Raw genomic sequence first — 23038 nt, 5'->3', positions numbered from 1 at the left:
ACCCCACCGCGACCTGCCCAGTGCCCGTCGACGACCACATCCCTGCCGCTGAGGAGAAGCTTGTCTGCTGCACCCCAGCCCGTGGCGCGTCCTCGTGCCTGCCCCACTCCGCCCGCCCTCTTCTACCCCCGCCCGTCCGCGCGCCCAGAGAACAATGCCCACTCGGAACAATAGACTCGGTAAGTAAGAACAACGCCTCCCTCGTCCGCCCCCGCTTATATCCCCCACGGCCGGAAGCGTCCTCCTCATCTCTTGTCCCCATGTTCTCTCCTTCCGCCTGGTCGCGGCTCGCCCTCGCCTCCTTCCTTCTTACCGCCCCCCTCGCAGACGCACGAGAACAGTCCCTTTGTGAGTGCTGTCTCTGACGCCCTCAACGCCCTCTCACCTCGTGTATGCAGTCACTTCTTCCGTCACCTACTGTGCTCCTCCAGAGAGTCTTCTTGTCGAAAGATTTGACCTCGCCTACTTCCAGGCCAATGAGTCTGTCGTCTTCAACATCGTCGTCGCCAGTGTCGTACGTCTTTTTCTTTGGTTTCCTTGCGTTTCTGTTCTCACTCGCCCCAGGACTCCAACACAAGTGTCAATGCCAACCTCCTCCTCAACGTCTATGGCATGCAGCCCCTTGATCTCACCATCGACATCTGCTCGCTTTTCGGTGGCGCCCTCTGTCCCCTTCCGGTCTACACTTTCAATGGTTCGGACACCATCTCCCTCCCCGATAGCCTCGACGTCAGCTCCCAGATCCCGGGCATTGCATATGTTATTCCCGACCTGGAAGCCTTTGCCCAGCTCAATCTTACCGATGTCAAAACCGGTGAAGTCAAAGCGTGTCTCCAGACAACGCTTTCCAACGGCTGGTCAACACATCAATCTGCGGTCGAGTGGGCCACCGCTTCCATCGCGCTCTTTGCCCTCGTTCTCGCCATCTACCATTCCGTCGTCGATCCCGACACCTCTCTCCTTCCTACCCGTTTCCTCGACGTGATGTCCTTGTTTCAGTCCATCGCCCTTTCCGGCCTTCTCTCCCTTAACTACCCCACTCTCTACCGGTCATTCACTTTCAACTTCGCCTGGACTGTCGGGCTGTTCACCATGTCCTCTTCATCTCCCATCCAGCTGGCCATCAACCAAATGCGTCATTCGACCGGCGGCTCTCTCTCGAACGTCAGCAGCGACGGTGCCATCTCGTTCGTCAACCGCCAGCTGAGCCCTTACAACGTCGGGCAGAGCAACTTTGTCCTCGGCGGACAAAGCCTTGTCAAAACGGCTCCGTCATTGCCTCAAATCGATCTCGCCCAGATGTCGCTCAACACCACAGGCCTCCATTCTCAGGTCCTTAGCAGCGTCGAAGTAGCCACGGTCACGGAGGACTCGACCGACGTGCTTCAAGCGGGTATTCCGATCTTCACCAACACATTGGGCATCGCAACGGCGAATGCGTTCATGACCATTTTCCTCATCTTCCTTATCCTCGTCGCCATCGTCATCGCTTCCCTCGGACTTGCCTATGGCATTTCCCTCGCTCTATCACGATCAAAGCTGGCGGAGAAAAGGCCGGATATCATGGAGTTCCATGCCAGGTTTCCATCCTTCGCTAAGGCATGGTGCTTGCGCATCGCTATGGTGTCACTGCTGCCTATCACGGTCTTCGCATTCTACCAATGGACCCTCAAGGATTCGTGGCTCTCCGTCTTACTCTCCGTCATCGCACTCCTGGCGTTGGCAGGCTTCGTTCTTTACGCCACCTTCTTCGCCATTCGCGCATCTCTGCCAAATGCTAGATGGACCAACGAGACGCCCTCTCTCTTTGTCGCTCCCTTTACTTCCCCATACCGCTCCAACAGGGTCTACTACGTGGGCCCAGTGCTTACGACGGTCTTGGTCAAGGCCCTTGTCACGGCGTTTGGCTCGACTCATGGGATGGCTCAGGCGGTCATTTTCGTCATCTCCGAGTTCTTCCTCTTCCTTTCCATTATCGTCATGAAGCCGCACCACACCCGCGGCTCGGACGTACTCGCGGGCTATCTGACCATTTCCCGTCTGGTCTGCAGCGGGTTGATGCTCGCGTTCACCGAGACGCTCTCCGTGAAGGCCATCCCCCGTGTAGCCATCGGCGCGATTATCGCTGTCATCTACTCGGTGGCCGTCATCGTTCTGTTCCTCAACCTCCTCGTCCACCTTGGCCTCTGGCGTCTCATCATCTTCGTGTGCACCTGTGGACGCCGTGGCCGTACGGCCGCCCACCGGTCCCTCGCCAGCCACACTGGCTCTTCGGTCGAAGAGAAAGACGCCGAAAGCCCGGTCACGGAGAAGAAGAACTCGGTGACGATCACGACGACCCCCTCGCAGTACATCGTCGCACGACCGGAAAATCCGTCACCACCAAGCACGGAGTCCTTCTCGCATTACGCACCTCAGAGCGCCACATCAAGCACAACGCTCGGCGAGACCCTCCCCCGACGATGGTCGTTCCAGCACTCGCGGCCGCCATCGGTCTCGACCGATGCGATGCATTCTCCCGCATACACCCACCGCACCTCCACCGCATCATCCCCTATCTCGGCGCAACGACACAGTCGAAACATCTCATCGTCCCTTCCCACACCTCTAGAAGAACATCCCGAGCATGAAGCCCACGCGCTCTAGACGTCCCCCCGCGCTCATCCGCGCCCGGGACCTACTCACTCACATACGCAGCCTCGTACCGCATTCATCATCGGACTCGCATTGCATCTTACATCTGGGATCGGCCGTTCTCATGTTACTACTCCTCGTATAGTCGCTATTATCACGGTCTATTGTGTTTTTATATCACGTCACTCACATCCACGCCGCGCATGTGTTGAGTCGCATGCGGCACGATATCGCACATATCTTGTACATAACTCTCTAGTCATCTTAGACCACCACCTCGCATTCGTACAGCACTATAGGCTGGCTACCTTGCCGTTGCGCTCCACGATCAATGATATATTTGTACTACTACACTAACTTGGCGCATCGCGCGTATTCTTGCCTTGAACTCTCGAGATGGACGAGTATGGACTAGGCTTGCTCTTCTGCTCTTCCGTTACTTCGTTCGCCGAGTTTAATCTCGTCCAGGTCTCCGCCCTTTTTGCTTGTCTTGCCCTCGTCCGCTTTCGCCGTCCAACACCTACCGAACACTTCACCCATCATCATGATACCGATGTTCGTTCGGCAGGCACAGGCGATGTTTAATAGTACAGCCTTTACATTGAATATCCATCCAGCAGCTCCAGTACCTCAGCCAACACCACGAGCGTAGCATACATGTAGCAGTACAGTGCACATGAGCACGGGCCACCGGACAAGCTCTTACTGGACGCCTGCCGCTGCATGGTACGGTTCATCGCGCGAAGGCCCGGTTTCAGCGCCGTCGCGGGGTGCGCAATCGACGAGACTCAGGTGATGGTAGGGATGTAGCCGAAGCAACAAAACTGGGCGTAAGTACCCGGTTTGACGGCACTGGACGTATCTCCGGTGGATCGACCACTTGTTGCCTGATGGGGGCGGGAGAGCGAGCGAGAGCGGAGTAGGTGGATCATGAGATGACGCAGTCCTCCTTGAACGAGAGGTTGTACATCGTCTTGTCCACTGTCTTCTCGATCTTCTTCCAGTCCGACCGGCGTTGGATGAACTCGTAGATGTCCTGGGAAACCGGATGTCCGTCAGCGCATGCGCGTGGTACTCGAAGTAGGGACGCACCTCGGGGCGGTACGCGCCGCCGTACCGCGTCACATCCCGGACGATTTGCGCGAGGTCCTTGGCGTCTTCGACGACGTACACATGACCCAGCATTTTGAGATACGAAAATTCGGAGATGATGCTGGCCACCCGGAGCGACGTGATGAACGTTGGTATGCATTGAGGTCGGCGATGATCAGGAAACCACCGCTCAGCGAGATGATCTGCCGCTTGATGTGCTTCTGCAAGATGCTGCGGGCGGTGCGTAAGCTGAGGAGCACAGATGGAGAACAGGGAACCAAAAGACACTGACGCGATGAGACGGATCCCGACCTCCTGGTAGAACACCTCGAGGACCTCCTTGCTCGTGCTACCCTTGAGCAGCTGGCAGTGCATCTGCAGGCACTTGATTGCTTCTCGGCAGCCCTCTGTGGCACCGAGCTCCAGCGGGGTATCTTCCGACGGGTAGTACTCGCGTGGTTTTGTGAGCTTCTGGATGATGTGCTCCACCTGCGCGAACAAAGATCAGCGAGCCGCTCTCAAACGTGGTAGCGCGTCTGCGGACCTGGTTCATGAGAGCGTCCGTAGCGGCATTGAGACCCGCGGCGACGCTGTCGTCTAGGATATCCTCGAAGCGCTTTTTCTCGCGCACCACCGTATTCAAGAAGTCTGTGCGGTCGATGTGAGGCGCCTGCGGAAGCTAACGTCAGCCCTCGCAGTGTCTCGCACGCGACTGTGCTCACCAGCTCTTTATCGAAGTAGACTGGATCATGGATTGCATCGTATCACCGACGTGCACGAGCTCAAAGAACTGGAGCAGTGGTGCGACACTCTTCGTCTCGTCGTGCTCGCTGGGCTTGTACGACTTCATCCGCTCGGTTGCGCTGGGGGCCGCCGTCAGCCTGTGATGAGAGAAAACGACGAATATGGTTTACGTCTCGAAGCCTGGCTTGATGTGGCGTTCACCGAGCGAGATAAGGAGCAGGACGAAAAGTTCCTCCATCGTGTCGCGTACGCGATGTCCGTACGACCCCGGGTATCCAGCAAACGTCTCTGCGCGCTTGAGTGACTCTCGGTCGGCTTGGATGAGCTCAAGCCCAATGTCGAGGGACAGAAGAAGATCCAGCTTGTCGAGAGTGGCGCCAGGATTTGGTGTGGACACCCTCGTTGACTGTACAGACGTCGGCGCCGTGCTGGCCGAGCTCTCGGCGACGGAAACCGTCAATGACGCTACGGCTGACTGTCAGCAAGCGCTGAAAACACCGAGCACCGGAAAGATGGCGTACATCGCGGCGTCGACTGCTTCTCGTTCAACACCTCCGGCTCGTCGTCGTCGTCCGGACCGATGTCGAAAAGCATCCCATTGTCCTTGTCGAAATTGCGGACATAGCCCTCTTTCTCGTTGGCATTCCACGGGCGAGCGAACGGAAATGCGCCGGTGTTTATCCCTGGTCCTACCCACCGCTGCGGGTTGAGCATCTGGATACCCTGTACGGCAGCATTCCCGCCGGTAGTGATTGCTGCGCCCACAGCCCCGACCGTTCGTGGAACGATGGTAACGGGGAGGAGGAGGACATCGGTAAATGAGGCGAGGACGGTCCGCTTCACTTGCGCAGGGTTGTGGGAGCCCAAGAAGCGGGCGTGGTCGGCATTCGAACTGTCGGTGGCGATTCGGTGTTCCGAAAGCTGCGTGCGGTGAAATTAGTGAGCGCGCAAACGAAGTGGGGCCTCATACTTGTTTCTCCCATGAACGGCAGGTCATCTCAAAACTTTGCTTGACAAATTCGACCTCCTCATCGAGGTACTCGTCCATATTCTGCTCAAACATGCGATAGCTTGGTGAATGCATGAGCGGCGCTGTCGAAGCGACCTGGAGAATCACTTACACGACGTCCTCTGCCTGAGTCTTCGGAAATGGTGTGTTCGAGCCTTGAGAGCCGACCTTGATGATCGTATCCACTATTCGCCATGACTCTTTGAAGCTAGCCGCGGTAGCTTGGAGGAATATCGCGTTCGAGATCTCGCGGGCGCGAGTAAGTAATGAAGTGATGTAGTCCCCGACCTAGTGGTAAGGTGAGAACTGAGCCATCCACAGGATGGGAGCGCGGTAAACGCACCACTTCGTTCGCAAGTCGATCCGCGAACGAGACGAGCACGTTCGCCTCTGCCGGAAACACTCGAACGGCGCGCGCGCCGTGCTCCTCGAGAGCAGCAAGGATATCTGCGATGAACTCGTCCATGGCGTCGAAGTCAAGCTGCGAATCCTGGCTTGAGCGACAGTGAGAGGGTGGGATGCGAGGAGGAGAGAGAAGGCGTACTTGAAGTTGTCCAGCGGCTTCCACTTGCTCTGCTCGTAGAAGATCTCCCGCTTCTCCGCCCAGACTTTACCCAACTCCCACTCCCCGCCAGTGCCATCCCAGACTTCCCAGCTAGCCTCCGCAGCCTCTCGCATGGCGGTTTCGTCGTCCTTGCCGTCCGCAACATCGAACGCGGTGAGCAGCCCGTCTTCGAAACGGTCAATGCCCGCTCGGAGGGCAACAGAGAGTGTCTCCCAATGACGAAGTGGCTTGACAGTATGAGAGAGAAAGATCGAGAGCAGGCGAAGGGTGTGGGCCTGATCTCGTAGCGGCGGGGCCGGGGAAGGGAAGATTTTGGAAAGGACGGCATGGGGAGGAGCCGAGAGAGCAGGTATGAGTGGAAGCAAGAGGGAGTGGGCGCGCATGTAGAGCGCACGGCTCGTCTTCGCCTGAGGGCCGGCGAGGACAAAGGCGGGAGTGCGAGGAGTGGGCATGCTAAACGCACCGACGAAGTCGCCCATCTCGCCGGCTTGGGCGTCGATGGAGGCGAAGTCTCCAAAGTCGTCATCCAGGCTCTCTGCGGCAAGAGTAGGGGGCGCGTCGTTGCGGTGGAGACCATTCTGGACCTTGAGCCTATGCTCGAGAGAGTCGAGGACGGGTGAAAGCTTGTGCTTGTCGATGGCGAACGCTTTCCAGCGGGCATCCCAAACGCGGTCGTCCTTGGCAAGATTCCCAAGAGCACGGTTCACGCGAGCATATGCGCAGATATCAGGCACGGCGAGATAGGTGAGGACGAGTATATGGAGGTCGACGGGGAGCCTGCCGATAAGCTGGAAGGGGGCGTAGCTCTTCGTACGAACATGTGTGGGAGCGGCGGCCGCAGGGCGGTGGAATGAGAAGCGGTTCGAGGACGGGCGGGCGGAATGAGGGGTGGGTACGGGGGCGTTGTGGAGCCGGACAGGCTCGAGAGTCGTGAACTTGTCCATCGTGTACGAGGCGTCGTCGCCGTCGACGGAGTGGAGGTCCGAGGTAGCATTACACTGCCGGCCCGAACGGCAGGATCCTACAGGACCGCGCGCCTCCAAGCCAGATCTAAACGCAGCGCAGCTAGCTTGGTATCCCGCGGTGGTCTTCGCTTGTCAGCATGCCATCCATTGCAGATGCTCTCCGTATCCCTTTTGGCGATCCAGGGCTAGTTATCTACGAGGCAATAAAGTAGATTACATGCATCTAGTAGCGTACCCTCTCTATCCATCGAAAGCGTCCTCAGGCATGTCAATACCTAGGTTGGACTTCACAAACGTCCGCATGCTGCGCTCGAGCTCGTCCTCGAAACCGTTGCCCTTCCGGCCCAACCGGAGCGCGAACCATTGTTTCAGCCGCATGCTCCAGAATACAACGTCGATCGAGAGCATGACCCCCAAGAATAACACATGGCCGAATGTCTCGCGTATACGCTCTACGATCGACAAGTCCTGCGACGTCACGAGCGACCGCGACGCCCAGTAGCCCGTTATCCGTATTCGGTTCACAGGCGAGCCAAATACCTGGTTGTTCCCCTGGACTATGCTGTAGTCGGGGATCACGTCAGTAGCCCGAACCGTACGCAGAGATTGGGGATGCATACCGCATATTGCGGCCGATGAAAATCAGCTCCTTCGGCATCTTGTCAGTGTCGGTCAGGAACTGGCGCAGCTTCGCCTTCATCATCACCCCGCGGTCATACTCGTTCACTTCCTGGAAGTTGGCCGTGTCCGTCTGCTTGAACCGCACCGGGCGCATGAGGGTCGCGCTCGCGAACAGGTCCGGGGCACCAATGCCCCACGATAACGCGATGTTCTTGATGCCGTCGAAGTCCGCGGTAAGCAGCGCCTTCCACAGCCGCGCGTATTGTGCCTGGAAGCCTTCCGTCGCCTTGACATATAGCCCGTGGTCGAGGAGGACGAACTGGGCCTGGTGCGCACGCGTCGGGTGCGGGCGGATGATGATATTGCCCGGGTGCGGGTCGCAGTGGACCCAGCCCCAGTCGAATATCTGAGCGGAGAAGAGGTCGACCATCGTACGCATCACCCACTCTGAGCCACCCTTGAGCCTCGGGAAGCGGTCGGCGGGGAGCGGGGCGCGCAGGCGAACGGATGCGTCATCGCCCATGAGGCGTTCGATACCGCGGCGGTCGCTCAGCCGCACGCCGTCGATCCACTCAATGACCATGACTTTCTTCGTCGAGAGCTCCGTGAAGACGTGGGGGATGTAAACGCGGTCGGCGAGGTGGGGTTCCTGGGCGACGAAGGCGGCGGTGCGGCGCGAGTTCTCGGCCTCGGCGACGAAGTCAAGCTCGCGGCGAATGTGGTCGGTGATGAATTCTGGCAGAGATGTTAGAAGGCGGAGAAAGGAGCGGTTTGGGGACGCACCAGACGCGAAGCATGCGGGGATGTGGAATAGCCAGTGCTCGTACACCCACATGACCGCGTGGAACGCGTTCAAGTCCCATTCCACCTGCTTGGTCACGGCCGGTTTCTGGATCTTGACCGCCACCCACTGCTCCGAGCCGTCGTCGGTCTTCAGCTTTGCGCGATGCACTTGAGCGATACTCGCGCTTGCAGCGGCCTGTTCCTCGAAAACTTCGAAGACGCCGTCTGGCCCTGCAGGTGGGCGTCCGAACTCGGCGCGGAAGACGCGTTCAATGGTGGAGTAGGGCACCTGGGGAGCGTCGTCGAAGAGGGTGCCGAACTTCTCCTGCATCGGGCGCGGGAGGAGCGCAGCGTTGTTCGCGAACGCCTGGCCTATGTGCGCGATGGATGGGCATGGGGTGGCGGAAAAAGGGAAAGAACGAACCAATCTTGATGTAGAGACCGCCGTTCTCAACCAGAAGGTCGTATACACGGTTCGCGACTCGTTCCTGGAGGGCAGGAATGCCAGCAGCATTCTCCGGTGTAAAGTTGATCTTGTAGTCGAGCGCGATAATGGCACACTGGGCGAATGAGTTCAGCAACGGTTACGTGAAGAATGCAAGCTGAGAAGTGTGCGCTCGCGTGAAAGGACAGAAGGGTATATTTGTGTGCGTGAACAGCAAGAAGACGGGACTCACCGCGTAGACAGTTCGGAGGTTGCGAATGATGGCGGACGCATTCAGTTCGCGGTCAGTCTCGTACGCGACCCCCGCGACGAGGAACGAGATGACAGTGCGACGTGCATAGCGGCGAAAACGTGACTCTGGTGGCGCGTGATAGCTCTCAGAGGTCGAGTACGTATGTTGCGGTTGCTGGCGACGGCAGGGGCGGACTATATGGCGCGCGAGAGACGAAGGGGCCGGGCGTGAGAGGGCAGGGAGTGAACGCGCGAACATGTCGAAGGTATCCTCCAGAAAATCCTAGAGGGAAAGAGTTCAGGCCAGAGGGAGAGTGGGGTCTCAGCTGACGGGCATGCTGACCAGGTGGACGAAAGGACAGTTGGGCAGTTTGTTTTCCGACCGAGCCGGCGCTGTCGGAGCGCGAGGTGGGGCGACGCGCGGACTATATGTAACCAAGCCGGGGCCGCGCGTGAGAGGGCTGCAGGGAGCGAACGCGCGTACATGCCGAAGATGCCTCCAGATACCATAATCCTAGAGGAGGCCAGAGGGAGTGTGGGGTCGATCTCAGACAGGCAGGCTAAGGCCTTCGTACCCCGGCTCTGCTTGCGGCGCTCAGTCAGCACTCCTTCATCATCCTAGGTGCCCCAGCTTTGTTTGTTCGTGTGATAGGCTAGGATCGCACTCTTAAGTCCTTGAAGAAGGTGCATGCATTCACACATTCGTTTATGGGCCTGTTCCCGATGAGAATATGCGGAGCAAGAGCGTTCACTCGATCGGTCGAGCCGTGAGCGTACAGTGAGGACATGGGCGCTAGCGCTGAGCCTAGTTGCTTCCGTTCTTCTGTCTCGGTCATGTCATGATTGCGTTTCCATCCTGTTCTCTACTGTACAATGAGGTCACGAGCATGGAATACGGCCCCTTTCAACAATCTCAGATTTTCTAAGACCTTGTACCGTAGATGATGTGGGCAGTGAACCTGCCGGCACGTGCCGGGAAGGCGATGGGTAGTGGCCGTTGCAGGCGCCTAGTCTCTCACCGTTCCCGCCGTCGACCTCGTTGCCGCCTTCCTCAAGCTCATCGCTGGATACGATGAGCGACGACTTTGTTCGCCTCGTATCACAGGCAAACCCCGCCTCGCGCCAGAAGTATCAGCCCGCGAACTCCGGATATCCTCCCGCTTCTTCCCCTAACACCGGCCAGGCTCTCGACCCTTTCTTCGATGACGAGGACGAACCCGACTCTGCCTTTGGTCGCTCGCCCGCGATGGCCTCCAAGGAAAGCGGCCTCCCTCTTGCGCGCTCGGCCGCGCCGCTAGCTGGCCACTCTCAGCTCTCTATTCCCCAGACAATCCAACCCGACCAGTGGTCCTTCGACGACGACCAGCCGGGCGCGAAGCCCTTCCAAGGCTCTGCCTCCTTTCCCGGCCCCTCCTCCGCTACGCGCACCCACGCGCGTAAACCGTCGCGTTCGTTCGCAAAGTCGCTCAAGTCGCTCAAATGGCCATGGCAGAAGAAGGAGCAGGTTCTGACCGGTACCCGCGACGTCGCCCTCAATAACCCTGACGCCAACGCGAACTTCTGCAACAACTACGTTTCCACCTCCAAATACAACGTCGCTACCTTCGTCCCCAAATTCCTCTTCGGTGCGCCCTCTCTATTTTTTCTCATCGCCCGCTGTGCTTACCTTGGTTCACGCAGAGCAATTCTCGAAATATGCCAACCTCTTCTTCCTTTTCACCGCCCTCATTCAACAAATACCGGATGTTTCTCCCACCAACCGTTATACTACCATTGCTCCGCTCTCCGTTGTACTTCTAGCGTCGGCATTCAAGGAAACGCAGGAGGACCTGGTGAGTGCTTTCACTGCCCATCGCACGCACCCCTCTATCATCCTCCCACCCTCGCGATCTCCCCGCGTCCTCCTACACGCCACTGGGTGTCATTTCCCAGTGTTCCCGTCAGCGATGGGACCACTATGTGGACGGCGCTCTTGATATATTCTCGGCTGTGCATGGCTGTGGTCTCCGGCTCAGTCCCACAAGACGCTGATGTCCCTCATCCCCGCACGCTTGTTTTAGAAACGGCACCAATCAGACTCGGAACTAAACTCGCGCCTCGCGAAAGTGCTGCAATCGGATGGAACGTTTGCGGACAAGAAATGGAAGGACATTATGGTCGGAGATGTGATTCGTATGGAGAGCGATGACTTCATCCCCGCAGACGTCCTCTTGATCGCGTCCAGTGAGCCCGAGGGTTTCTGCTATATTGAGACATCAAACTTGGATGGGTGCGTTATCTCGTTCTCATTCGTAAACCGGTTCAACACTCATCCCTTACCGCATGGCAGCGAAACGAATCTGAAGATCAAGCAGGCCTCACCACAAACGTCCAGCCTCACTGCGCCGCACCTCGTGACTCAGCTGCACGGCACGTTGAGGTCTGAACATCCGAACAATTCGCTTTACACTTACGAAGGCACCATCGACCTCGTAACTGCTGGTGGAGTCCCAAAACAAATCCCGCTCGGTCCAGACCAGCTCCTTCTCCGAGGCGCGCAGATCAGGAATACGCCATGGGCGTACGGATTGGTTGTCTTCACGGGACATGAGACGAAGTTGATGCGGAATGCAACGTGAGTCCCCCTACCCAGTCCTACCCACCCCTATCTGACGCCTCGCAGTGCTGCTCCCATCAAACGTACTTCCGTCGAACGTCAGGTAAACGTGCACATCATCTTCCTGTTCCTATTCCTTCTGGCCCTGTCCCTTGGTTCCACCATTGGAAGCAGTATCCGTACTGTGAGCGATGTCTTTGCGTCTTGCACCACACCCCTAACCTCCATGCAGTGGTTTTTCTCGGGCCAACAATGGTATTTACTTGAATCTTCGACAATTTCCGGGCGGGCGAAGGGCTTCATTGAAGGTTAGGACATTGTGGTCCGTATGTATTACCTTTCTAACCATTGCGCTTAGACATCCTCACGTTCATCATTCTCTACAACAACCTCATCCCTATTTCGCTCATCGTCACCATGGAAGTCGTCAAGTTCCAGCAGGCCCAGCTGATCAACTCCGACCTGGACATGTACTACGCTAAGACGGACACCCCGGCGCTATGCCGTACTTCCTCCCTTGTCGAGGAGCTCGGCCAGATTGAGTATGTTTTCTCCGACAAAACCGGAACACTTACCTGCAATGAGATGGAATTCCGCTTCTGTTCAATTGGAGGTGTCGCCTACGCCGACGTCGTTGACGAGAGCCACCGCGGAGACGGCGACGACGACAAGGAGGCATGGCGCTCCTTTGCAGACCTGCGAGCCATGGTCTCGGGCGGCGCCAACCCGTTCGTGGACGTCGGCACAAGCGTAGACCCCCAGGTTGCGGTCGCGAACGAATTCCTAACCCTCCTTGCTGTCTGTCACACCGTCATCCCTGAGATTCACGAGGGCAAGATGCGCTACCAGGCGTCGAGCCCTGACGAGGCCGCGCTTGTCTCCGGGGCCGAGTTGCTTGGATATCAGTTCCACGTGAGTTCATGTTCTGGCTTTGCACACCTACTTGTCGGAGGCGTACTCCGCTACTTACTCCGCGACGTAGACCCGCAAGCCGAAGTCAGTCTTTGTCAACATCCACGGGCAGGCGCAGGAGTTTGAAATTCTCAACGTCTGCGAGTTCAACTCTACCCGGAAGCGCATGTCCACTGTAGTCCGCTGTTCGGATGGCAAGATCAAGCTCTTCTGCAAGGGCGCGGATACCGTCATTCTCGAGCGTCTCTCTGAGGGGCAACCGTTCACTGAGAAAACACTGATTCATCTTGAGGTTTGTCGCCTTGAATTCTCCTTTTATTCTCCCGCTCACCTCACTCGTATGAACACAGGATTACGCCACTGACGGTTTCCGTACGCTGTGCATCGCGTACCGCGACATCCCTGAGGCCGAATACAAGCAGTGGGTGACGATCTATGACCAAGCCGCGGCAACAATCAATGGCCGTGGTGATGCGCTCGATAAGGCCGCAGAACTCATTGAGCGTGACATGTTCCTACTCGGTGCGACCGCGATTGAGGACAAACTGCAGGACGGTGTCCCAGACACTATCCACACGCTTCAGATGGCCGGTATCAAGGTGTGTAAACTTGGGGGCGCGTCCTTGAGTGGATAGCTTATATAGCTGGTTAGGTATGGGTCCTCACGGGCGACAGGCAAGAAACTGCAATCAACATTGGCATGTCATGCAGGTTGATCTCTGAGTCCATGAACATGGTGAGTAGGACGTATCGTCGTTTCGACCTGTTCCGTTTTTACATGCGTGCTAGGTTATCGTCAACGAAGAAACCGCCCATGAGACAGAAGCGTTCCTCAGCAAGCGTTTGAACGCGATCAAGAGCCAACGCAACTCCGAGGGTGACCAGGAAGATCTAGCGCTCATCATCGGTGCGTGTCACGGCTTACAAGCACAATGTTGACTGACTCGGCGCGCTGCAGATGGCAAGAGTCTCGCTTTCGCGCTTGAGAAAGATATTTCGAAGATTTTCCTCGAGCTCGCCATTCTTTGCAAAGCTGTTATCTGCTGTGAGTCGCCTCAATAGTGTATCTCTATCGACCTAACCTCCGTTTGTAGGTCGTGTCTCTCCGCTCCAGAAGGCACTTGTCGTGAAGCTCGTCAAGAAGAACCAGAAAGCTATCCTGTTGGCGATCGGCGATGGTGCTAACGACGTCAGTATGATCCAAGCAGCGCACGTTGGCGTCGGTATATCTGGCGTTGAAGTACGTAGATTCCATCTGTTGTTCATGGGATGCTTGCTTATGCTGGCAACAGGGTCTGCAAGCTGCTCGTGCTGCGGATGTGGCCATCTCGCAGTTCCGCTTCCTCAAGAAGCTCTTGCTCGTCCATGGATCGTGGAGCTACACCCGTCTGTCCAAGCTTTTGCTATGTGAGTCGATGAATGCATCTCCATTAGGATGTGTCCAACCCGCCATATTTAGACTCCTTCTACAAGAACATTGTGTTATACATGACGCAGTTTTGGGTATGCCATAATTTCAGTATACTCGGGCTCCGTCTGACAAGTCTATGCAGTTCTCATTCTTCAACAACTTCTCCGGCCAAATTGCCTACGAGTCGTGGACACTTTCGTTGTACAACGTCGTCTTCACCGTACTCCCGCCACTCGTCATCGGTGTCTTCGACCAGTTCGTCTCGGCCCGTATCCTCGATCGGTACCCCCAACTGTACATGCTCGGTCAGCGCAATGCGTTCTTCACGCGTACGCAGTTCTGGCTCTGGGTTGGCAATGCGTTGTTCCACAGTGTTGTATGTTACGATCTTACATCTAAGATAACCGCGTTAGCTGATGCACTCCTGCAGATCACATTTGGCTTCTCCATCATCCTCTTCTGGGGCGACCTCAAGCAAGCTACCGGATACGACTCAGGTCATTGGTTCTGGGGAACGATGTTGTACCTTGCCGTCCTCCTGACGGTCCTCGGCAAAGCTGCATTGATATCTGAGTGCGTCATTCCCGTTTGAGCTTGGCTTTGGTCATTCTAATGTCTCATCTCATTAGCTTGTGGACCAAGTACACTGTCGCCGCAATTCCTGGTTCCTTCATTTTCACGATGGCTTTCCTCCCGCTCTACGCCTTGGTTGCGCCCGCGATTGGTTTCTCGACAGAGTACGCCAACATCGTCCCACGTTTGTGGTCAGATTTTGTGTTCTACTTCGTCCTCTTGCTCGTGCCGATCCTCTGTCTCACCCGAGACTTTGTGTGGAAATAGTAAGTGCTCTTCGCGATCCCCGTTACGCAGTATACTTACACAGTGACCGTAGTTACAAGCGGACGTACCTGCCCGAGACGTACCACATCGCGCAAGAGATCCAGAAGTACAACATTCCGGATTATCGTCCTAGGCAAGAACAGTGCGTATCTTCCCGCATGCCAGTTACGCGCCTTTTTCTCATCGATCTCGCAGGTTCCAGAAGGCGATCAAGAAGGTGCGCGCGGTGCAGCGCATGCGGCGGAATCGTGGGTTCGCGTTCAGCCAGACGGAAAACGCGTCGCGTCAGGACCAGGCGCGGCTCATACGAGCATACGACACCACGAAGACAGGTGCGCGCCCGTCGGGCTATTGAGCGAGGACGAGGACTGTTTCTGTGCCCGCTGATGTGGACGTAGATGTGGATGCGGTAGACGACCCGGACGCCCCGCTAGTTATCATTATATGGACTTGTACTGTACGGTGCCCCGCCGCTTCGCTGCTAATCTCATGAACGAACTTACGATTTCCTATGTACCTGTGACATCTGTTGTAGAGAGTTTTGTGACAGCACGGGAGCCACGTGACCGCGTCGCATACCGTGACAGCTGAAGTTCAAGTTGTGTCGATCCGAGTCGCGCGCTGAATCCTTGCTCTTTGATGGCTGCCTCGATGATTTCGCCTGGATCGTTGGGGGAAGACTATGTTGCCCGGCTCGGTTCACGACTTCAATTAGTCAAAGACGATGAATACGAAGATTTTAATGGTATCACTCGCCGCGTGTATGGTCAGTGTCCATTCGCACTGTTCGCCCATCTTCCTCTCACCTCCCAACACAAGACGCCATAGTGAAGAACGTTCTCCCCCATGCTCCTCAGGATACCTGTCCGTCTCTTCCGTTTCTCGCTCATGCCATCCGTAGTATCCTCCTGCCTTCTCTTCTGCTCAGCGACATACCCAACCTCCTGCGCCTCCTCGCGCACCTCGAAGTCCTGCGCGGCATCGCCATAGCCACCATCCAACATGCGCTTTGCACCGATAGCACGCTCTCTTCGGAAACACGGGATGCTTTAGGGAATCTGGTCCGTCCTTCGCGTCCGCCTGCTCAACGTAGGGTATACCGCGAGGTCGTCAATGGCGCTTGCCTCTTGGTACGTCCCGTCCCTTCGCGCATTCCCGTTATCGACTCACTCCTCATTCGTCCCTACATCTTAGCACGTCCATCACATCTGGCGCAGCTCCGACCCCGAAGCCGACGAGTTTCTTCTCGCCGACGTCCTTGTCCGATACTTCCCTCACTTCCTCATGGAGCGCGATCCCTCCTACGCCGACCACTGCCGCGCATCCTTACGCGCACACCCGTGGCATTACGAGATGACGGAGACCGAGGCTGCGGAGAACAACGAGGTGGGGGAAATGGCCACTCGGTTCCTCCTCCAGGCGACTAAGCACCTCGAAGACGCAGACGTGTACTGCGTAAATAACGGGTATGTATTTCTTCTCCCTCGCAGCACGCGTGCCCGCTGGTTGACCTAGAATCGTAGGTTTCCGGTGGGTACGCCCTTTGAGGAGCTACTTCCGCCACCGCCAGTCGCCCCCTTGGTTGCTGCTATCAAGCGGTATGTTAAGATAGTGACTGATGCGGTAGATGGCGTTGCCAAGTATTCGCTTCCGCCCGCAAGGTGATAGTTTCATTCGTGGTGAGCAGGGGTATTCGAGGATCCACCACCTACTCTAGCTCGTAGCTACACTTATGTTCTTTCAATTAGAAGTTTTATTGGCCGAGAGCATCCCTGGAGCCATTCGAAGCGCATGAGGATGGACCCTACAGAACGTATCTGTAGCACAGTAACAAGGGCCCACGCAACGCCGCTATAGTGTATGGTTTATCACTTGGGATTTTGATAGAGTCGAGGAGCCTCGGTTCTGCGAGGCGCCCCGACTCCCTCATTCCCAAGACCCAGGTTCGAACCCTGGTAGCGGCTTAATTTTTTCCCAACACAGCACCGACTTTGAGTTGTTGACTCATTACACGCACATGAGTCTTGCCAACTACTGCGCCACAATTCCGCCCTTGGTCATGTTCCATCCCATGTCCTCGTACGTCCACCCAAACACGGTGCCATCCTTGCGTTCAGGTGATAGCGAAGCAGAGATCGATGCAAGCCTGGTTTCTTATGGATTGCATCCATTGTTGACATGTCGTCCGCGCTAAGCGTCACGAGCTGCGCAAAGAATCACCATCCCGTTTAAGCGAGACACGGGGATAACGACGAACCGAGATGTTCTGTTTGATACGTCCCGCATTCTCGCTCTTGGGAATCACGGCCGTCCTCCTCTGGACACCCCAGCTGAGAGCAACCTGCCCTGGGGTCGTGCCACGGTCGCTTGCGATTCGCACCACATCCGGGTCCTCGAGAAACACCGGCTTCCCATCGTATTCCTTCGGTCGGCCTGGGATTCACCTTATTAGCCACAATATCCACTCTAAACTTCTCATAATACATACCCAAAGGCGAGTAGCAGTCACCAAGATCCCTTTGCTCTCGCAGTATTGCATCAGCTCCACGCTCGGTAGACACGGGTGCACCTCAACCTGGTTCGCTGCGGGCACGACGTCCGTCGCGCTCAGCAGCTCATCCAGGTTCTTGACAGAGAAGTTCGAAACTCCGATGCTCCTGACCTGGCCCGTGGCGAGCAGCTTCTCCATCTCTTTGTACGTCTCGACGAACGTGGGGCTTGTGCCGCGCGGGATTGTCGCGCCGTCGGGGCCTGCGGCCTGCGGCCAGTGCATGAGGTAGAGGTCGACGTAGTCGAGCCCGAGCTTTGCGAGCGACTCCGCGAAGGACGCGGCGACGCGGCCGTGGTCGCCGTTCGGGAGCTTGGTGACGACGAAGATGTCCGCGCGCGGGATGCTGGAGGCACGGATCGCACGCCCGACGGCGGCTTCGTTAAAGTACCCGGCAGCCTGTGTGGGGACCGGTTGAATATCAAGTTGCGGGAGCGCATGAGGTAGACACGTACGGTGTCGATGTGCCTGTATCCGACCTATGGGATCGAGGTGAACAAACTGATTTCGCGAGAAGAGGGGTGATTAGAATGTACCTCCAGTGCGGTCTTGCACATTTGCTCGACGGTCTCCTCGTGTCCAGCCGGACCGAGCCAGCACCTGCCAGATTACACTCAGTAGCTCAGCAAGTGGATTATTTGCAGATCAGACGGATCGCACGTACCCCATGCCTACGGATGGCATCTTGTACCCCGTGTTCAGCGTGAAGGATGGGATATCGGCCGCCATCGTGCAGCGTACTCCTATCACAGATGAGGACAGGAGGCAAGGAGGTGACGAAATAATCGAGCAGAGCCAGCCGCTTATCCCGAGCTAATGATAGCTTTCCGACAGAGTCAGATTCGGGGCCTGTAGAGGGCAGCTGAGAGGTACATTCATGTTGAACGGCCCGGTCATCTGGACGAGCAGAGCCTCGCGGCCCGTCGATGCTGTGCCCCTAATGCTCCCCAACTCGTGATCAGATTCGTAAAGGTCGCAAAGCGTACATAAAAACATATTAGTGCTATGTCACAAAATATCAGCGAGTGGGTAGCATACTCCTCCGCCGGCGAGCCCGCTCTAGCGGAGGCAACGAGTCTTCATCATCCACAGCCTGAGTCCGCATACTGGTATCTGGGTCGGTTTCCACTATGAACACGGGCAGCATGTCAGCTTCACCATTTGAGAAACATATGACGGTAAGCTCACTCGACACATCAGCGGAGTGATCCGCTGCGCCCTCCGCGGCGTTCCCAAGACTAGGTAGCAACTCGGAACCAGACGCGTCAGCATTGTCTGGTGAGGTCCAAGGTTTCACTGGAGAGTACTGCTTCGGCAACATCGACTTGCGTTTCTGCACACCCCACGCTGTGTTAGTTGCGGTTAACTCTGAGGGGGCGAACAATGACAGACCTTAGTGAAACCAGCAACGTTGATCCTATCGACGTCTACGAGGTATGCAGATTCATCCACCCGCTTGTGTTCTTCGACGCACTTGACGACCCAACTGACGCCTACAACGAATGGCTTAGGACCGTCGAGCATTCTATTACCGCAGTCTCGTGAGCATTCATCCATACAAAGAAATTGGAGCGACGACTTACCGATACCTCGAAAGCGTCGTCGGGCTCCCATCCTTGAACACGATATGCGTACATCTTGAGCCGACCTTCGCTGCAATCTGCCCATGCACCATCATCAACGCTGAAGAAAGCCCCGGTCCATGGAGCAGTCGGAAACTCACCTTCGCGCCCATATGCCGCAACATGTCGATGAACAGAGACCCCGCGTCCTCCGTGCCCGATACGTCCACGAATACCCGGCAGTCCTTCAAGAAGTCGCCCAAAGCTCCACCCGGCGGTGCTTTCTTCTCGGCGCTACCCCCGCCGTCAGGTCCGTTCAACGAGCTCCTGAGCGACGGCTCCTTGTATCCTTTCGGCGGCGTCGACAACGCCCCCGTTGCTAGCCGCGTCGCGCGCGAGTGCGGTCTTGGCTGGGGTGGCGCCGGCGCCGGCGCCTCTTCGGAGGCTGCCGCAGCGTCTGGGGCCTGCACCGTCTGCCCGACGAGCCACGACGAGCTGACCGCGCGACCCTTGCCCTTCACGTCGAGCACAGACGCAGAAGTTTGCGGAACCGCAGACAAGCTCTGCGCAAGCAGGTGGGAGATGCTTGCGCGTCGGTTCGCCTTCGCCCTCTTCTTGGCCAACTCCACGTCACTTGCGCCCACGTCCGACCCTGACGGACCCGCATCGGCGGCAGGGTCTGTAGCCCCTGGCTCGGCTTCGTTGTCGGAGACTTCGTTGCCGGAGGCTTCGTCGAGTTCTTTGAGAAGGTCTTTGGGCGCGTTCCTCAGCCACTCGTCAATCTTGTCCTTCGTACTCCGCTCCTCTAGAGGCTCAGCACCTGACTCCTCGGTCACCACGTCTTCCATCGGCACATCGTCTCCTGCGGCGCCCGCTCGCCCGCCGCCCTTGACCGGGCTCCCGATGACCGTTGACAAAGCGCTGGGCTTGCTGACCTTCTGGGTAACGCGGCCGCCGCGTCCTCTGAGGGATAACAAGCCACGACCTGCACCAGACATGCCGCCGCCGATGGCACCAACGCCGAAGCGCAGCCCGCTGGCGGGGGCCAAGCTCGATCCGAGCGCAGGACGCTGGACTTCTTTGGCAAGGCTTGAGCCCGTCGGTTTTGCGAAACCCATCCTGGGCGCAGCTGTACTAGACGAAGGCCCGGCCGCGGCCATCATAGCCTACACCGCACTGCCGTGAGCGCCAGTAACCCGTTATAAGAGTATCTGTGCGCACCTTCGCCAAACCATCCGCGACGATAGCGCCGTTACTCGATGAGGCCGCTGCTGGGGGAACGACCTTGGCGGAGCTTCTCAGTCCCCGGCGAGTACCAGCCGGGACTTGTGGGGGGAGCATGAGGGTCGTTTGCGTAAGCTTCTTCTGTCCCGCTGTGGGCTCCTTGCCTTTGCCCCTCGCCAAGGGAGTCGGGATCACGCCCGTCGTCGTCGAAGTCCGCATGTTCAACCGCTCCTTGCCCTTGCCCTTGACTTTACCCGGGAGCGCATCGTCTACTACGCGTAGTCTCGTGAACGAGCCCTCGCTGTCGGAATTCCTTGACAAGCTACGGTTGAAGCCAATGCTGGTGTTGGGTCGTGTAAGCGGGGGACGTGCGGGGTCGTTCACGCGTTGGAGGATCGAATTCAACCTATTCAGGCTATCGTTGGTCTCCTTGGCCACCGGGGCAGGTGCGGTCGGAGGCTCCGCGTCCGCGTCCGATTCCGTGTCCGTAAGAGGAGAGAGGGGTTCTGTCTCCATGTCAGGGGTGGGGCTGCTGGGGATAGCCAACTCAAGTGGAGGAGCATCCTCGGCGGATGCAGGTGCGAGGTCAGCAGGGGCTTGGAATCCGCTGTCGATGGTGAAGGCGTCCGTGTTGAATATAAGGTCAGGCTGTGGGGCAAGTATCTCCGCCTCTTTGTCCTGGGTCGACGTCTCCGCCTGATCTTCCGCCTGCACCATCTTGTCCTCGATAGCAGGTGGTTCTGAGGTAACTGCTGTGGAACCCGCTGATGCCGCGGAGCTTTCGGGCGTCTTGGACGCTGACGCTGACGGTGTCGCGATCCTGAAGAATCCGTCCAACGTCTTTTGCGCGCCCGCCTTGTGCTTCGCAAGTCCGTCCTGCGATGCCGATTCCGGTAGTGATGCTGGTGTTGGTGTGAGAGCCACCGACGGCGCCCTCGGCGCAACAGCAGGGGCCGGGGTTGACGTCGCCAGCTCACTGTCCGACTGATCTGTGTCGGACGCAGAGGGAGGGTCAAAGGTGGCGGGCTTGAGTCCGAACTGCATGGGGGTTCGGCTTCTGCTAGGGCCCGGCTTCGGCGTTGACGTGATCATCGGCCCAGACTTGTACGTGAAGTCGAACGGCCCCGCCGGGACTCGCACAGCGGTCTCGAGGGTGCTGCTTGAGCTGTTCGGTGCAGCGATAAGTGGCTTGCTGGGAGTGGCCGACACCTTCGCGACTGAGCTCGAGGTGGGCAGCGCGTACGACCGCGGAGCCTGCGAGTTGGATCTTGGTCTCCTTCTAGGTCCGGCATCCTTCGAGTCTGGTTGGGTTGCAAGGGCTGGACCGACTTGGCTCTTGGGGTGGGCTGGGGTATGAGGGATGGACGGGGACGAGATATTTGTGGGAGCATAGATGTGGGCTGAGATGAGCTTGAATTTGAAGATATGTGAGGACCCGGTAGCCGAGTACCCTCTGGAGAGTCGGGTGGATTGGAAGATGCGGCGCCCGGGGACCGGACACGCTTGGTTCGCGGAGAGCTGACTTTCACTGTAGTCCATTCGTCAGTCGTTGTGAATTGTAATGCATAGTACACGAGTTGATTGTGCATATATGCACCGCATTGCTCAAGCGAACACCACTGCATGCCTCAGCTTCGTGATCGATTGTGACTATGGGTAAGTGAGATTCTGCCTACCAATAACATGATTGCTTTCCGGCCATTCTCGCGGGCAGTGTCTCTGAGGAGCTAGTCTAATTACGAAAACAGTACTCACATAGGTCCGCAAAGATATCAGAAACCGGAGGCTCCGGGGCCTTCCCTATCGCCCTCTTGGTTGGAATGGGCCGCTTACCCAGGGGAGCCTTCGAGTCACCCGGATGCTTCACCTTCTTCGCGACCGCCGTGGAATTCAACGTCTGGCGCGTCCTCATCCGGCCCTTCACCCCTTTGCCAGTTTTCGCAGTAGTTGAGGGTGGCTTTGCGGTCGTGTTCGCCGAAGGCGGCTTCGCTATCCCGATGCTGGACGGCGGCTTGCTCGCCCTGCTCGGCCCCGGGACCGCATTGCGCGGCGCCGGTGCGGGTCGGAGGGTGAGAGGTGCAGGAGCGACGCCAAGCATCGACTTCGCAGGCTTGACGGACATCTGAGGCTTCGCGCGCGGTGTCGGCTCGTCCTCCATGTTCGTGACCGGGTCGGATGTGATGTCCTGCATGGTGTCGTCCTCATGTGGCAACGGTGTGAGAGGCGACTCTGGTGTCTTCGGGGGGAGCGTCTCCGAGACCTCATTCCGTGCCAGGGTTATCTCTTCAAAAACAAAGGTAGGCTCTGTCACCAGTTCTGGGGTTCCTTTCTTGGGGTCGGGAGTGTGGTCGGGCGGGAGGGACGCGATCCGGAGCTTCTGGGGAGACCGGCGCGGGGATGGGGGAACCATGTTGAGATCGAGAAGGGGAAGGACGTCGGAGGTAACATCGAACGATACTGGAGGTGGGACAGACTGTGCGCGGCGCGATGGGGAGGGCGAGGGCGTAGGGGCATTGGGGCGGGTAGAGAGCTTGTTGGTGGGGAAGAGGTTATGCCGCGGTCGCTTCTGATCTCGCTCCTTTGCCAGCGCGGCATCCTTGCCCGGCGTAGACGGTCGTTTCAAGGGAGGAGTGGTTGCATCAAGTTGAGTTTGGGAGCTAGAAGGTGGTAGAGAAGGAGGCGGAGACGAGGCCGGCGGTTGGGAGGGAGGCGGCGGTTCGATGGATTCCGACCGTCTCTTCTGGCCTTGAGAGCGGGCTTGCTTCAGTGGTGATTCGGCTAGGTTGCAGTAAAAGGCATCAAGCGTCGTCTGTGAGCGTGTGCGCTTGCCATTGGCCTTAGCGGACGAGTCCGCCA

General features: G+C 57.6%; 5 protein-coding genes and 1 non-coding gene across 6 annotated transcripts; 3 read left to right on the top strand and 3 right to left on the bottom strand.

The window, feature by feature from the left end:
- Positions 1-260: 260 nt before the first annotated feature.
- BXZ73DRAFT_41030 (TRP-domain-containing protein) lies at positions 261-2646 on the top strand (the record flags this gene model as incomplete). The annotated part of the gene is made up of 3 exons (XM_048018688.1): positions 261-348; positions 399-514; positions 565-2646. The coding sequence occupies 3 exons, from the start codon at positions 261-263 to the stop codon at positions 2644-2646; spliced, it is 2286 nt and encodes a 761-aa protein (XP_047881503.1).
- A 916-nt stretch (positions 2647-3562) lies between these two features.
- BXZ73DRAFT_97662 (exocyst complex component Sec10-domain-containing protein) lies at positions 3563-6988 on the bottom strand (the record flags this gene model as incomplete). The annotated part of the gene is made up of 12 exons (XM_048027444.1): positions 3563-3670; positions 3727-3791; positions 3875-3957; positions 4019-4215; positions 4271-4396; positions 4499-4589; positions 4641-4935; positions 4992-5391; positions 5441-5540; positions 5592-5767; positions 5823-5973; positions 6024-6988. 12 exons carry the CDS (start codon positions 6986-6988, stop codon positions 3563-3565), a joined length of 2757 nt encoding a protein of 918 aa, XP_047881502.1.
- Positions 6989-7249: 261 nt separating this feature from the next.
- Positions 7250-9978, bottom strand: BXZ73DRAFT_87891 (ABC1-domain-containing protein; the record flags this gene model as incomplete). Its single annotated transcript, XM_048024754.1, has 6 exons — positions 7250-7571; positions 7630-8365; positions 8414-8785; positions 8838-8973; positions 9091-9215; positions 9957-9978. 6 exons carry the CDS (start codon positions 9976-9978, stop codon positions 7250-7252), a joined length of 1713 nt encoding a protein of 570 aa, XP_047881501.1.
- Positions 9979-10161: 183 nt separating this feature from the next.
- Positions 10162-15203, top strand: BXZ73DRAFT_41186 (phospholipid-translocating P-type ATPase; the record flags this gene model as incomplete). Its single annotated transcript, XM_048018728.1, has 20 exons — positions 10162-10714; positions 10770-10921; positions 11150-11358; positions 11419-11703; positions 11752-11869; positions 11918-11993; positions 12044-12597; positions 12668-12889; positions 12948-13196; positions 13250-13333; positions 13387-13504; positions 13556-13642; positions 13692-13837; positions 13890-14004; positions 14057-14100; positions 14151-14384; positions 14439-14581; positions 14638-14847; positions 14901-14990; positions 15044-15203. The coding sequence occupies 20 exons, from the start codon at positions 10162-10164 to the stop codon at positions 15201-15203; spliced, it is 3849 nt and encodes a 1282-aa protein (XP_047881500.1).
- A 1492-nt stretch (positions 15204-16695) lies between these two features.
- BXZ73DRAFT_t33 lies at positions 16696-16812 on the top strand. Its single transcript has one exon. It is a non-coding gene; the product is annotated as a tRNA-Gln (tRNA).
- A 93-nt stretch (positions 16813-16905) lies between these two features.
- On the bottom strand, positions 16906-18125 carry BXZ73DRAFT_87889 (Aldo/keto reductase; the record flags this gene model as incomplete). Its single annotated transcript, XM_048024753.1, has 6 exons — positions 16906-17052; positions 17106-17281; positions 17333-17795; positions 17852-17875; positions 17933-17996; positions 18061-18125. 6 exons carry the CDS (start codon positions 18123-18125, stop codon positions 16906-16908), a joined length of 939 nt encoding a protein of 312 aa, XP_047881499.1.
- Positions 18126-23038: the final 4913 nt, after the last annotated feature.

Source organism: Epithele typhae (genome assembly GCF_022376455.1).
Source record: "Epithele typhae strain CBS 203.58 chromosome Unknown BXZ73scaffold_5, whole genome shotgun sequence".
NCBI lineage: Eukaryota > Fungi > Basidiomycota > Agaricomycetes > Polyporales > Epitheliaceae > Epithele > Epithele typhae.
This window is presented reverse-complemented; position numbering and strand designations above follow the sequence as displayed.